The following is a 14,277-nucleotide window of genomic DNA, read 5'->3' as shown; positions in this document are numbered from 1 at the left end:
CTACAATTGTAGTTAAACCCCCTTCCCTTCCTCATTCCACCAAATCTTTTCCCCTCGGACACAGGGAATGGCTAGAGGATTTAGAAGCATTTTATCAAAGCAATCATGCACAACTGAGTATAGACAAGGTCTCTGGTACTGGTTCTACACACGCATTTTCAAAGTGATAAAAGATCTAATGAAAAAAGGACAGATTCAGACTCAAAAAACAAATAACCCATAGTCATCTAGGTTGCAATAGAAATTGACCAGCTATGCATATCAAAATGTAACAGCAAATATTCACATTTCCAACTTTCATAAAGATGCTAGGTAACGCACAAGCAAAGTACGTGACATAAGAGCAATAGCAAAGCCATCATCATGAAACAAATATATGCCAACAGTTCCTTTGAACCATAGGGATAACAATAAAGCTTAATTCAGTTATCTAGGTGCTACATTTTGGTAACTACACTTCCAATACATGGGCATTCTTCCTGTCAAGTTTCCTTCATCAAGGAGAGACCTTCACCTTCACCCAGAACCTAAGATTAGTGATTTGTTGATGGTGGTGGTGACAGGTCACTCCTACTTGCATTCTCAAATTGATTTCTTCTCATTTGCCTTTCACCCTGACCACGAAGCCGGACTCTCTGAGCCTGAAACCTGCCAGGTCCCTGCACCCGACCTGTATATTGTGGCCTACGGATGACTTTCCCATCAACAAACAAATCCCCTGATAATCAATCCACAAAAATATGAGACAAAGAATGTCGAAATCAAAGGGAATTTAGTAGCAGAAAGCAGCAAACTTTTCTATTAAGACTCAAATTAGAAAATACTCACCTCCATAATCTTTGTTTGGCACATCATGATATGAATCCGGCAAAACCCAAAGTACACGAGGCAGCCCTATACAAGCAGAGAGTCAATGAAGAATAATTTAAAATATCATGTCAATTGTACCAAAAAGATAGATTTTAGAACAAAATCGCCCATCAATGAGAAGTTCAATATACTCATAGCAACGAATTGTAACAATTCAGTACAAAAGATATAAACTTCGAAACTTTAAAACCTTATGCTATGCTATGTATCACAACAACAATCAAAGTTAATTTTTAATTCCATCACAAAACCCATTACTTCAAACATAAAATTATTCCATAAATGCTTCAAAACAAAGAAAAAAGAATGAAGAAAGCAAACCCTTTAAACTCCAAAACTAACAAATGAAACACCTTTAACTTTGTAAGACAATTCCTCAGAAATCAAAGCACCAAACCCCGTATACGTCGTCGTACAAACCGAGTATATCCTCTTCTTGGCCTCCTCTTCACTACAACATAAAAAAAAAATTCCCCAATTCTCAATTTAAAAAAAAAAAACCTAAAAAGGAATGAAATTTGAGGTTTTTTTTTTAACCTGCCGACAACAGAAGCTAGCGTTTTCACATAGGCATCGATCATTTCTTCTTCTGAGGGTTTAGGGTCATCTGGGAACTCCAAAACGATAAGCCAATGCTCATAGTCACAGCCGTCAAGAAGGATCGTTTCTTTCGGTGGCCGGTTGCTCCAGTTCGGAGATGGGTCGTTCAAAGGTGAGTAGCCGGATCCCGATGTCCTGTTCCGGGTCAGGATTTGACTGGTTCTGGGCTAAACACTTGGGCATTGTTGAGGAAAGCAAGGGCGAAACGAGAACGAGAAGAGAAAGTAGAAGGATAAGAAGAAGAAGATGAAGCAGGAGAAAGGGTGCGGGTGAGGATGGTTGCTAGAGAGCGTCGGGCAGTGATGTAAGCCATTTTCGGCGACAACTTCCCTCCCTGTTCTCTGTTTCCCTCCGTTCCCCTCCGTTGCTTCCACTCTATTCGTTAATTAATATGGGGTAAGAGTAACACTTTACACTGCATTGTAAAACGACGTCATTTTGCCGATGCGTTCTTGGATTTCATTTTTATAAAAAAATATTAAGAAAATTATAAATTTTAAAAAATAATTTATGGTTCAAATTCTAAAATTATGCATTAATCAACAGATACATTAGAAGAAAAGTGTAGCTCTCATTAAAGTATTCATAACTTAGTATTTCAAGCACCACAAATTAATGGATTTATTGGTATTTGACTATAAGAGAAAAGAATAATTACAACTCTTGAAACAAGAGTTATTGCTAGGGACAGGCAATTTCAATTAAAATCGAATTAATTGAAAATTTTGATTAAAATGATTTAATTAATTTGAAAATCAATATAGTTAAATTAATTAACTTTACCGATTTCGATTTTAAAATATTTTAATTAATTAAATAAATCAATTTGTACAGAAGTCATTTATATATATCATATATATATATATATATAAATATATCATAAAAATGCTCATTGTCAATTATCAGGGAAGGAGGGGACTACATGAAATTTCACAAAAGTCAGTCCAAGAATGTCAATCTACACTTCGTAAACAGAAAATGTCACCTTAAAACCTAGAATTAATAACTTGTAAGCCATGAAGAAACCCCTTCATGCTCCAGCGGCCTTGCCGAGGACTGTCGGGCACTACATAGTTCAGACTTATGTTGACAAGCTGAACGTTTTCACATGGGACCTCAGTGCTGCACAGCAAAGTCACTGCAGATTTGGTGTTGTAGGTGCCATTGACGTTCCTTATGAATATGTCTGTAAGCTTCACAAGCGAGGGCTGCATAGGAAGAACCAACAAATCAAATTGGTTAGGTTAAACGAGAAAACTTGGATGTCTTTGCGTAGATACTTACTTGGGTAGTGTTGCAGCTGTTTGAAGGGCAGTATTCTTGATCTATAATTATAGGGTTGGAGACATTGATCATGAAAACATCCTCAAATGTCATGTTGGAAGCGTTGCTTGCAGGGGCACCAGGCCATGTCTTCACTCTGATGCCGTTTTGTGTGCCTTTGATGGTGCAGTTCCGAACATTGATCCCAACCACATCCTTCTCGTTTTTATACTTGCCAAGGCTGCCCACACTGCCATTTTGCAGAAGAAGATGGTTCTAAATGAAAGTTTTAGAGATCAGGAGATGGGACCTGAAATCTTGTTACTGTTTTAAATCTAGGCTTACCTTATTCCATGGCCCGGGCCGCAATGGACATTAAAGATAGAGACGTTGCTACTACCAGGTCCTATGGAGACACAATCATCACCTACTCCAATTGTTGAGGAAGAAATTTTTATGTTAGAGGAGTGACTGACATGGATGCCATCAGTGTTCGGGCTATCGCCGGGAGCAGTGATATTGAGATTGTGGATATTAATGTTGTTGCTGCCATGGAGACCCAGGTGGAAGCCCTTGCTGTTTGACAGAGTGATATTGCTGATGGTTGCACATGAAACATTGATAAAATCTATTGTCTGCAAAATCAAAGTGTGGAAAAAAGTCATACCACTGCCTATTGCAGAAACAATTTTGAACTTCGGCAAACTTGTAATGGAACTTACTGTGATTAATTTCTTACATCTCGCTGATTTCTCACAGCTAGACTGTTTCCAGGCTTCGGCTTCTCCCTGGCCATCTAATTTTGCTGTTTCAGTTACCCCTGTGAGAGTAAATCCTTGCAAGTTTCTAAACGCAATCCAGTTGGACGATTTAAAGGCGCTAAGGCTGATTGGAGCCAACAAAGTTCCCCTGATCTCTATGTTTGGTGACTGGTTGTTATAGCAGGGACCTGGAAATGAGATCGGACCAACCAGGAATGTTCCTTCAGGTATGTAGAAGGTAGAGTTCCCAGGATGACCACATGCAGCGTTCCACGCTGCAGAGAATGCCTTACCCCAAAAGGAAAATAAAAGAAATTACTGCAATCAGGATTTGCTGAAATTTTATGACATAAAACTACAAACAATCATCTACATATCAGAAATAAGAGGCGTCTTCCTAAGGGATTTATCTTCTCTACTGTATTTGAGAGTTTAGCTTATGTCTGTTTCTTTTAGTGGTCTCATCAAGCATTCACTTGTGAGATCTGAAAATCTGATACTTGACAAATAAATATCAGATCACAGTAAAACATGGTAATTAAGAAGTACAAACCGAGCTACTTTCTGTCCCCCCATCAGCCACTGCGCCATGCTCAGTGACATCAAAAACTCCATCCTTGGGAGCCTTATTTGTTTCCGGAGAGTCAGCTGGTGGAAGGGGAGGCAGTTCAGGTGAGGCAGCTTCAGGTGCTGGAGATAGGTTGGGTGAGCCACAGCTTTCGCAGGGGTAAACTGTTGCCACCACACTACTTACATGAAACAATGCTATGAAAACAGCTATTTTTCTCATGCTGTACGTCATCATTCCCTATACCAGGCTAGCTTAAAAACCTTCTTTTACTTCTTTGGGACAGTAGCTCATCTTCACAGCATTCATCTTTGGTACTTTTAAGGTGACACTGATGGAAATTTACCAAATTTTTTATGCTCTTTGTGACCGTTTATCTATAAAAGCTGGGAGCAGTTTCTTTCAATTTATAACTGCTTTAAGGTAAATTTCAGTTCTCTGAAATAAATCCATTCATTACTTTATGTCTTTAAACCTTGGCTGACATAGAGAGACAGGTTTTCTGCTGCTTAAACTAATAACATTATGAGAGCTAAAATCCCTAATATTTTTGGTGAAAGTTATATGCTTGTCAGCAATGGATCATGCCAAGGAAAAAAGAAAAACTTGATTTACGAATTTTCCTAGGAAATCCATGCCAAGATTTTTGAAGATTTAATGAAGCAAGCTCCTCTGAGATTACATAGTTCTTAACTTATCCCTTACAATGGAAAAACGTATGTATTATTAATTAAGCTTTGCAAATACTCTGTGATCATAACATTTAACCATTCTTGTTGTTGTCTCCTGCTTGCATCCTTACTGTGATCTCTAAATGATTGATTACTGGCAAATAATATAGGTGATCCACATTAGACCAAAATTCATTCAGTAGAAAAACACGTCGATGAAGATGGTTGTTGAGGATAGCATGAGCTTGTAACTTAAGTGAGATCTGAAGCTGAGCCATAGGGTGGATGGGGTTAACCTTGATACACATTGATTAGTATGCCTCCATGGCTTGGTAGCATTAAAAGGGACAAAAAAGGCCGGCACCTGAAATGTGAACTTACTGCTAGGATATCAGGACAGCTGCATGTTGTGCCTCATACTGATTGCTCAATATTCTAATTAGACATGGAAACTGATATCTTCAAGTGAAAATCTTCAGGGAGACAATGGAAAAAGTAGGGGAGTTCTATTCATATGTTTCAAATTCTGGAGCTACAAAATGTTTACTTGGAATGGTTAAGTTTTACACATAGGTAGTTTGACTTCTTGTAATTTCTTTCTATATTTGGAGAGTCATATCTTCATTCTTATATTAATTTTAAATGGTTTGCTATGAGTGTGACACAAATATGTCAGGAAAAACAACTGAGCCTGAGTAAACATTATGGATTTGGAGTAAATTCCTTTAAGCCTTAATGAACCGTAAGTTTGTCTGAATATTCAGCAGGCAAAATGGTTCAATCCACTGTGTGACTATCAGTATTAGACAGCAGTTGTCGATCAAAACCTTGTATCAACTTCGTGTGGAATTAATTTACGCTTAACACCGGGAATTACAATTGGCTGAGATGCTCCTTACATCAGTTGTACACTAGATCCACTGATTCTCCTCTCTTACAATGATATACTCCATAATACCAACAATTCCTTCACTCAGATGGAAAGGATTGTAGTTTTGACAGTAAGGGCCTAATGGCAAGGGAGAGGGCTTTGGGCTCCAATATAGGCAACTTTCGCATTGACACAATTAGAGCTGAAAGGCAGGTCGCCATTTGGACTACCAGCATACTGCAAGTTGACATTGTTTAAGTGAATTCCTTGGCAAGGATTTGACGAACTGCAAGTTAGATCGACTGCAACTTTGCTAATTGTAGTTCCCCTGATGTTTGTGTAGAAAACGTCACTAATGCTTACTTTTGATGGCTGCATGAAAACAAGCAATAGCTGAATTTTAGTCACTGTCTGAAGGTAGAATTGAGGGGGAATTTGTCAAAATAATCATGGGGGAAGAGACGATAACCTCATTGCTTCTCCTGTTTCCATATTCTTGATCTATGATGATGGGGTTCTTAACTCGTGTCATGACGATGTCTCGGAAAATTATGCCTGAGGCTTTGCTTGGGGATGACTTTTTGTATGTTTTGATTCTAAGTCCATTGTCTGTGTCTGTTAGCGAGCAGTTCTTCACGACTATCCCCTGTACATCTGCCTCAGCATCATAGTGTCCAAGGCTACCGATACTGTTAACAAACACGGACAGGAAGTAGCTTTTTAGGGACTGTTTGATTATGTCCAAGGTCGTTAACTTTTTGAATGGCAGAAATGAAAGTACCTGAAGCCATGGCCAGGGCCACAAAATACTTTCTTGATGCTGATGTTGGTGGATCCTTGGATCATAGAGACGCAATCATCGCCTGTGGCAACGATGCTTTTGGATATTTTCACCAGGTTCGATTTACTCATGTGAATGCCATCAGTGTTGGGGCTTTCTGCAGGGGCAACCAACTTAATGTTGAATATCCTGAAGTTTTGGCTCATGCTGATGAAGAAGTGGAACCCTTTGGGGTCAATGGATGTTATGCCGCGTATGATTGCATCGTTTACCTTGATGAATTTCAATGTCTGCATTGTATACAGAAAAAGCAAACTTCATCACGATTAATAAACAAAAAAATGGCAGAAAAAAAAAATGCTGGTCAGGTGGTGAGTTGAAGCTTACGGCTGGCAGACGGACGCAGTTAGACTTCTTGCCACAGTTATTGTACTTCCATACCTCAGCACCTTGGCCATGGAAAGTACCGTGTCCAGTGAGAATCAAGCCGTCAATGCTTTGGAATGTGATCCAATCTGTATCATCTGCTCCACCGGCGTAGTAGGAAATATCAGATTGTGCTTTGACCATTCCATTAGCTTGAATAATTAGGGGAGATGGATTGAAGCAGGGTCCTGAAAATATGACAGGTCCTATCAAGAAGTTCCCGTCAGGGATGACCATCATAGCATTTCCATTGTAATTGCATGCAGCCTTGAATGCCCTGATAAAATTCTGCAGGAAATCACAAATTCATTGGACCATGATTAAGTTTAGCTTGACCAGAATAAAAAATTGAATGAAGCGTTCAAAAGTGTAAACCATACAATTGAGCTATCCGTCTTTCCATCAGCCTTTGCACCATAATCTAACACGTTAAAATGTTTGACATCAGGGCCTACATTGCCGACTGCGGCAGCTCTAGCTTTAGCTAGAGCCTCCGCCGCATTAAATGGAACCTTGCCGTCGCAACCCTGAAGAGCTAAGCACAAGAGAAGAATGGCGCTTACGCGAACAATTGTGGCGACGGATGCCATTATTGCCACCCTTCAACCCCGATCTCAACAAAAATTCCTTCGTTTCTTGTTTTAAAAAAGTTTCAAAAGCCTGCAATATAGAGGCTTCAAAAATTGAGGTCTGGTGCTACCCTTGTGTTCCCTGCTTCCTTCTTTATATGCTTTTAGCCTCTGAAACAAAGACCAAACTGTTACCGCTAATGCCATCTGTGGGAGGACAAAATTCTCGGAAGAATTTGGTTTTTGTAGTTTCAAGTTTGGTTGCCTTTGGTTCCTAATTATAGGGCTGTTTATTCTTTGTTTGTCTGTGTTTCTGTCCCTTCCCTAAAGTTGGGAACTTCCAATTTTAGTGGATGTTCCAAGAGGTCGACATTCCTACCTAAATCTTTCACCCAAGTTCCTATGTGTTCAACTGATTTCTATCTTAAAAAGAAAACTCACAGCCTTTGCTCCTCTCCGATCTCCGTCTTCTTCTCCTCTTTCAGAAAGGAAACCCTGAAGAGAGAGACAGAGAGAGAGAACAGCGGAGAGTAGAGACCATAACAACAAATTAACTAAGAATTATGGTAGGTCTGGTTGAGAACTTGTCTTTTCTGCTATATATCAGGAACAGGCTCTTTGAGCTTTGAAACCTGTGGCCCCTGATGATAAAGTTATTATTGTTGTAAATGTTGGTCCTGAATCCTGATGATGGTTTTCAAGTCAATTATACATGAAATATATTATTAATCATTGATTTTTTTTTATATATATTAGACTGTAAATATTGGATATTGAAAACCAATCATAATAATCGAATCAAGTAATAAATTAAAATTAAAATCGAACAAATCTAATTTAATTAACTGAATTTAATTAATTTTGATAAAATCAATTAATACTTACATGTTGAATTCCATTTGTAATCATGTAGAAACTTCGGATTACGATGCAACAACGTATGATAATTAAAGTTGAAATCATATTCTAAAGATTACCATATCTAATTAACATAATTTGTAATTAACAAATAGTGCATGACATGCTTTTAATTCCAATGATGAAGATATATCATCTTTTTGTATTTAATGGTGCTTCTAGATGCATTAGTTTCTTTCATTAAAAATTGGGAAAGAAAAAAGAAGAATCTTGTAGTTGCAATCATATGATTATTGATAGAAAAACCTGACAAGTTGTTGGATACATATATACGATCTAAATATATAGAGCAGCTTTTCCAGATACCTTATTCCTTTGGCCTAACTTCTTCTGCAGCTGTTATAATTCTTATAGTTAATTATTTACTTTATTTGATTGGGTTATTAATGTTTTTGCATAATAAATAGTTAAAAGTAAATAATTAATACTCCATTGAATTGATTTTTTTAATAAAAAAATTGAAATATCAATTCAAAGAAATCTTATGCTAAAATCCATTGATTCAATTTTTGAAATTTTTTTCCTTTTTGTAGTGCATATAAAAATGATGTATTTAAAAAAAATGAAATTGATGTGTAGATAAAATTAACTTAAAATATTTTTGAAAGTAATCAATAGCATCATGCATATATTAAAGGTAAATCCTTGTAATAATCTCTATCTAAATATCATTAATCTAATAATTTTTTGGATTCAAATCATACAATTTTTAAAAACTTAAATTCAAAGTAGTTAATCATCATAAACTTTAACCTTTTAATAAGTCTTAAAATCACGTTCATGACAGCATGGTCATTATCATTCATGATCATAACAGTATTATCAATTGTATGCACAAATAATCTGCTAATGGAATTTAATGGCCCTGGCTTTTGTTTTAGGTGACTCAAGGAACATAGCAGCTTTTCAACATAGATATCAAAGATCAAGAAAGATACATATTTGAAGCACCACCACTGCCATGGAGGCAGGGCTTTATTTACTTATTCCCATCGTAACCACACTGAGAGAAAAGAGCAAAGAAAGACGATCTAAGCTAATAATAAGCCCAATAAAGTGGCTTATTTTTGCTAGTGTAATCAATAACCATCGTCCCACCATAGAATTTAGCTGCCTCATTGCTGCTAATGACGGCCTCTTTGGCAACAGAAACAACTTGGGGTCTCTCGGAAATGCTCCGTCCACCATAGTATTGATGCTGAGATGTTGTTCCATGGTAACTGGTGACGGCCGGTTCTTTTGTCACTGTGTAAACTTGGGGTACTTGGCAAACGTAAGACTGTTGATGCTGGTAGTAAAAATATTGGTAATGACTTCGATGTACCTGTGGCTGTGGAGATTGAAGTCTCTGGCTCTGATGATTCGACCTTCTGGTCCTGCCATAGCACTCGTCGATCAGCCCAAAACCTTCCAACCCAACCTTCTTAAGGTTCTGCTCTCTCTGAGATGCCATCTCACAATTTCTTTTTAACTTGGTTTGCCTTGTTTGCTTGGCAAAACCGTTAGAGGCCGAGCTCCATTTTATAGAGGAAGCCAAGCGAGGAGCTGAACCTTCCTATCTAGTTACCTATGCAGGGGGTCTAGAATACTTTAAAAGCAGTCGGAAAGCACACGTTTTTTCTTTTACTAATACAATAACAAAATAGGAAGTCGGTTTCCCAATTCCCACTTTTAGGATTCCATTTGTGATTTCGTGCATGTCAAACAGTGAGAATGGGAAAGTGCCCAATGAAAAAGAAACTTCCTAATAATTTAGAGGCTTTTTTCTGCATCTCTGGAGGAATAAAATGTTCTTTCAATTAGCTTAGTTGATGTCTTTTTCCCAGTGGGGTGCCTTGGTTTCATACTCAAATGGGCAAAACGCTGCTTTGGAATCATAAACCAATGCTTCTTCACGTGATTGTTTGAAGATTGCAAAGATTGAACTCATATCAGTTGGATGATTTTTCTGATATGTTGTTCAGAAATTAAATTCTAAAGACTATGTTACTTAGATATTAAAATATGCTACTGGTGTTGTTATAAGTTCTCACTAATCTCAGAAATTATGGCTCAGATTTCTTTAGGTGACATCTGGATGCATCAAGTTCTTTCATTAAACAAAACATGAACCCTTTACCTGCAATCATTTGATTATTATGCTGTAGAATTAATACCCTCTCAAGGCATTGGATATACATACAAAGAAAAAAGGCAGCTTCATAGCACTTTATTCTATTGCCTGACTGCCATTGGGTACAGACAATTAGTTATGATCTTTTAAATTATGTTTTCATAAGAATCTTTCCATAGATTATATGTTATGATTAACATTAAGATTTTTCTTTGTTTTATGGAATATCTGGTTAATTAGATGCTTCATGTGGATCATATTGAACTTCCATTAATTTAGAAAAGTCTGCAGTTGTGTCAAGTCTATGTCTTTTGTCTGAGCAATGGAAGCTGATAAATTTCACATCAAACCACTCTCTCTGCCATTTCAATTGTACAGAAGTTGGAAGTCTGTGCACTGATGTATATTTCTTTGGAACCTCAGAACCGTGGTTTAAAGGGTATTACAAAAAGGGGATTGAAAGTCAAAACTGTGCCTGTAGATGTATTGGATTCTTTTAATAAAGGGTCTAAAAACAATATTTAGTTGCAAATTGTAATGATATGGCCAGACAAATGATTGGATATACATTTAACATTACAACAAATTTGACTTAAGATAGTATATTTTTAAATTGTACTATTAAAAATATTTTTAATAAATTTTTTTATATTTTTTAGAATATTTTAGTAGATCTAACTTCACTATATAAATTTTTAGATGCATTATGAATAAAATGTAACTACAGAAATTGCATACACTAATAAATATTGCAATTTTTTATTTGTTATTAAATGTGACAAAAGTGAAGCTAAAAGTTTAAAAAACTGTACTTTTAAAAATTTTCTATGAAAAAAATATATCTAAAAAAATATAATTAAAACTCAATTTTTTTGTAGTGTAAAAAGAGCATCTTTTCTAGAAGCTTTATGTGGTGCAAATCAATGTTGGTTACAAATCCTTCCTTTAAGAAGATCTTTTATTTAATTAATTAGAAGAACTAAGATTATCAATGTTATTGAACTGTGAGAAAAGCAATTACATGATTAAATATTGATATATTCCCATTCCCCATGGTTGGTTTGTTTATGATTTCTTGTTGATTCCTGGTTCAAGTAATTAACAATCTATCATTTGCACAAGGATCTCATATAAAAGTGATATCAATCTAGATTTCTTTGCAGCATTAAATTTTGAGGTAATCAATAGCAACCATACACTAAATCAAATATCAGCTAGATGATGTCTGTTGCTTCTTCTTGGTCTACTTTTAACTAATAGCACATTTCATCACATTCCTGATTTCACTGATATATGTAATTACAAGATTTCATCAGGAGGTGAATAAAGTTTGTGAAAAATCTCTAGCATATGCAGGGGGTGAAGATGATAGGTTTTAATCAAAATATATTGAATTTTTTTAAATATTCAGAAGAGTAAACAACAGATGGGTGCAGTGAAGTTCTGACAGTGGAACAGAACTCAAATCCAAATTGCCCTGATGTATATGGTTGTCCAACCATTTTGTTTCCAACAACCAGCCCAAAAAGCCTGAAAAATATACTTGATCTGACTTTTTATTTGTCAGACTGGATTTTTAGCTGGATTTTCAGAGCCAATCTACACAGGTTCACCTTTATCAACTTAAAGAAGCAGCATTTTTTATATAGCTAAATAAAGAACTAGAAAGATACAAAGTTGAAGCACCAATGTCATACAACCGGGGTTTTTTTTTTTTTTTTTATCACAACAAGGCCTAATGTAACTATTATAATGGAAAGTTAACAAGCTAATAAGGCTAACGAAGTGGCCTAGTTCTAGTATAACTCAACATCACCATTCCACCATAGACTCGAACTGCCTCATTGCTGCTAATCTCAGCCTCTTCTGCTGCAGAAACTTGAGGGTCCTGATAAACACTCTGCCCAGTACTGTAAAATTGCCGAGTTGTTCTAAGGCTATGATTAATGACAGACTCTTTCACGGTATTAACTTGGGAACCGTGATAAATGCAAGATTGTTGATGTTGGTATTGTTGAGGATGACGATAATGGTTTTGATGAACCTGTTGAGACTGAACCTTCCAAGATGGCCTTTTGGTTGGACCATAGATCTCATCTATTAGTCCAAAGCCTTCCAATCCAACCATTCTGAGATGATCATCCCTCTGACCAGTTGCCATTCACAAAATAAAGTATTTGTCGCACACCAGATACACAAAAGCAAATGGATTTTTGTTTTTTGTCTTGTTTGATTGGCACATATTGGTAGAGGCCAAGCCCCATTCATATAGAGAAGCCATTAAGCCTTAGCTAGTTGAAGCTTCCTCTAGTTTGTCCCTGGGGGTCCAGATTAATTGAAAAATAACACGAATGGCATCAAAAAGGGACATGGGGATTAAGTCGGTTTCCTGATTCCTAACTTTTCAAGATTCCAATCATATATTTGATTTTACTCGCATGTGAACACTAATGGAAATGGGTGTTAGTGATACTAGCTGAAGAAGAAACTTCGTAACACCTTGGTTTTGCCTCATCAGCATGCAAAAGAGTAGAAAGTTCAGTTCTTTTGCCTGCTGCAGAAAACGCGACAGTAGAAATTAACAATGTTGACGAAGACCGTTTGAAAGGAACACAACAAATTCCTGAAGCATCAATGTTAACCATCACCGTCCTGAAGATCATGTTTAACTTCCAGGAATTATCGACTAAGCTTCTTTCGGGTTCGGCTGTGGAAAACTCAGGTTAGATGCTCCAAAGTGGATCACCTCGGACCTTTTTCAGACAGTGACAATGCCTTGGAAATGATATAGGATTATGATCAGAATGGACTGAATGATGTGAACTCAAAAAATAAAGCAAAAATGATGAAGAAAGATATCTCTCCATGGTCCATATTGTGGTAGTTTTACCGATATCGGATGTATGCATGGCACGCAATGTTGATCGTTTCCAAAGCAGAAAATATTCTGGCTTATCTGCAGATATTAGGCAGAGAAATAAATAAATAAATAAATAAAGTGGATTTAGTCATATCTTCTCACATATAAAATGATATTTTAGAGAGAAAATTGAAATAAAGTCTAGGATACAGATTCCCATATGCTATCCATTTCGTATTGAACAACATAACGGAGGTCCAAGGATTCCATTCAAATATTTCTTTGACCATCTTTGTTCTTTTTCTTGACGGCTACAACAGCAAATATTGTGGTGAAAATTTCAGGTTTAAAAGGTAATAGAATCCTGGAAAATTCCAATATTGACTTGGATAAGTCGACTTTCCATTGAAGTTAAGATACTCACTCGTTCCACATGTGTGGATGTGCTAACAGCTAACTGAACCTCATTCCACATGTAAATTGGTAATAATTTTCACTTTCAGTGAGCCATATGGCACCATCAACTTGTTAACCTTGTTCCCACAAAAATGAAGAGGATTATTCACGCTCTTTCCCCTCGAACACACAGCTAGACAGGGAAAATGATAGTAATTATTGGGGCCACTAGGGCCTAAAAGTATGGGATAAGTAGTTCTATATTCCAAAAAGCAGATAAGATAGGTGACATGGGATGTTTTGGATGAGTCTCGTCGCCTTCGGTTGAGCATCCTATTCTTGCCTCCTTCCATGAGTTTGCTTTCTAAGAGAGACATGCAGGATCTTTGGCCTTAGAAGATTTTAATCTTGTCAATGTGCCTGTTAATTCTTTGTTATTTGTTCCATTCTTTCATCTTACCATAAATGAAAGAGATTTCTAATCAGGAGACGGGTTATTAATTGCATAAAAGGGCAAAGTTTCTTTGACAGGAAAGATGAGGATAACTTCTTCCATTATCATCTTATCCAAAAAGATCATTTCATTTGGAGGTGATAAGATGTTGTGAAC

The 14,277-nt window shown here is 36.7% G+C and overlaps 3 protein-coding genes across 3 annotated transcripts; all 3 read right to left on the bottom strand.

Annotated features, from left to right (window-relative positions):
* Positions 1 to 253: 253 nt before the first annotated feature.
* Positions 254 to 1,838, bottom strand: MORF3 (plastid developmental protein DAG). The gene is given in 5 exon segments (XM_021434420.1): positions 254 to 718; positions 829 to 894; positions 1,224 to 1,321; positions 1,408 to 1,621; positions 1,624 to 1,838. Coding segments are annotated over 5 exon segments (723 nt in total). The 5' UTR covers positions 1,784 to 1,838; the 3' UTR covers positions 254 to 533.
* A 618-nt stretch (positions 1,839 to 2,456) lies between these two features.
* On the bottom strand, positions 2,457 to 4,296 carry LOC110422306 (exopolygalacturonase-like). The gene is made up of 5 exons (XM_021436168.2): positions 4,048 to 4,296; positions 3,456 to 3,782; positions 3,079 to 3,368; positions 2,755 to 2,983; positions 2,457 to 2,678 (listed from the first exon to the last, which is right to left on the bottom strand). Exons 1-5 carry the CDS (start codon positions 4,294 to 4,296, stop codon positions 2,457 to 2,459), a joined length of 1,317 nt encoding a protein of 438 aa, XP_021291843.2.
* A 1,250-nt stretch (positions 4,297 to 5,546) lies between these two features.
* On the bottom strand, positions 5,547 to 7,516 carry LOC110421963 (exopolygalacturonase-like). Its single transcript, XM_021435698.2, has 5 exons — positions 7,192 to 7,516; positions 6,773 to 7,099; positions 6,386 to 6,675; positions 6,074 to 6,293; positions 5,547 to 5,976 (listed from the first exon to the last, which is right to left on the bottom strand). The coding sequence occupies exons 1-5, from the start codon at positions 7,399 to 7,401 to the stop codon at positions 5,743 to 5,745; spliced, it is 1,281 nt and encodes a 426-aa protein (XP_021291373.1). The 5' UTR covers positions 7,402 to 7,516; the 3' UTR covers positions 5,547 to 5,742.
* Between the last annotated feature and the right edge of the window lie 6,761 nt (positions 7,517 to 14,277).

Source organism: Theobroma umbraticum, unplaced genomic scaffold (genome assembly GCF_002168275.2).
Source record: "Theobroma umbraticum cultivar Fairchild unplaced genomic scaffold, ASM216827v3 scaffold_130.0, whole genome shotgun sequence".
NCBI classification, from domain to species: Eukaryota; Viridiplantae; Streptophyta; class Magnoliopsida; order Malvales; family Malvaceae; genus Theobroma; species Theobroma umbraticum.
This window is presented reverse-complemented; position numbering and strand designations above follow the sequence as displayed.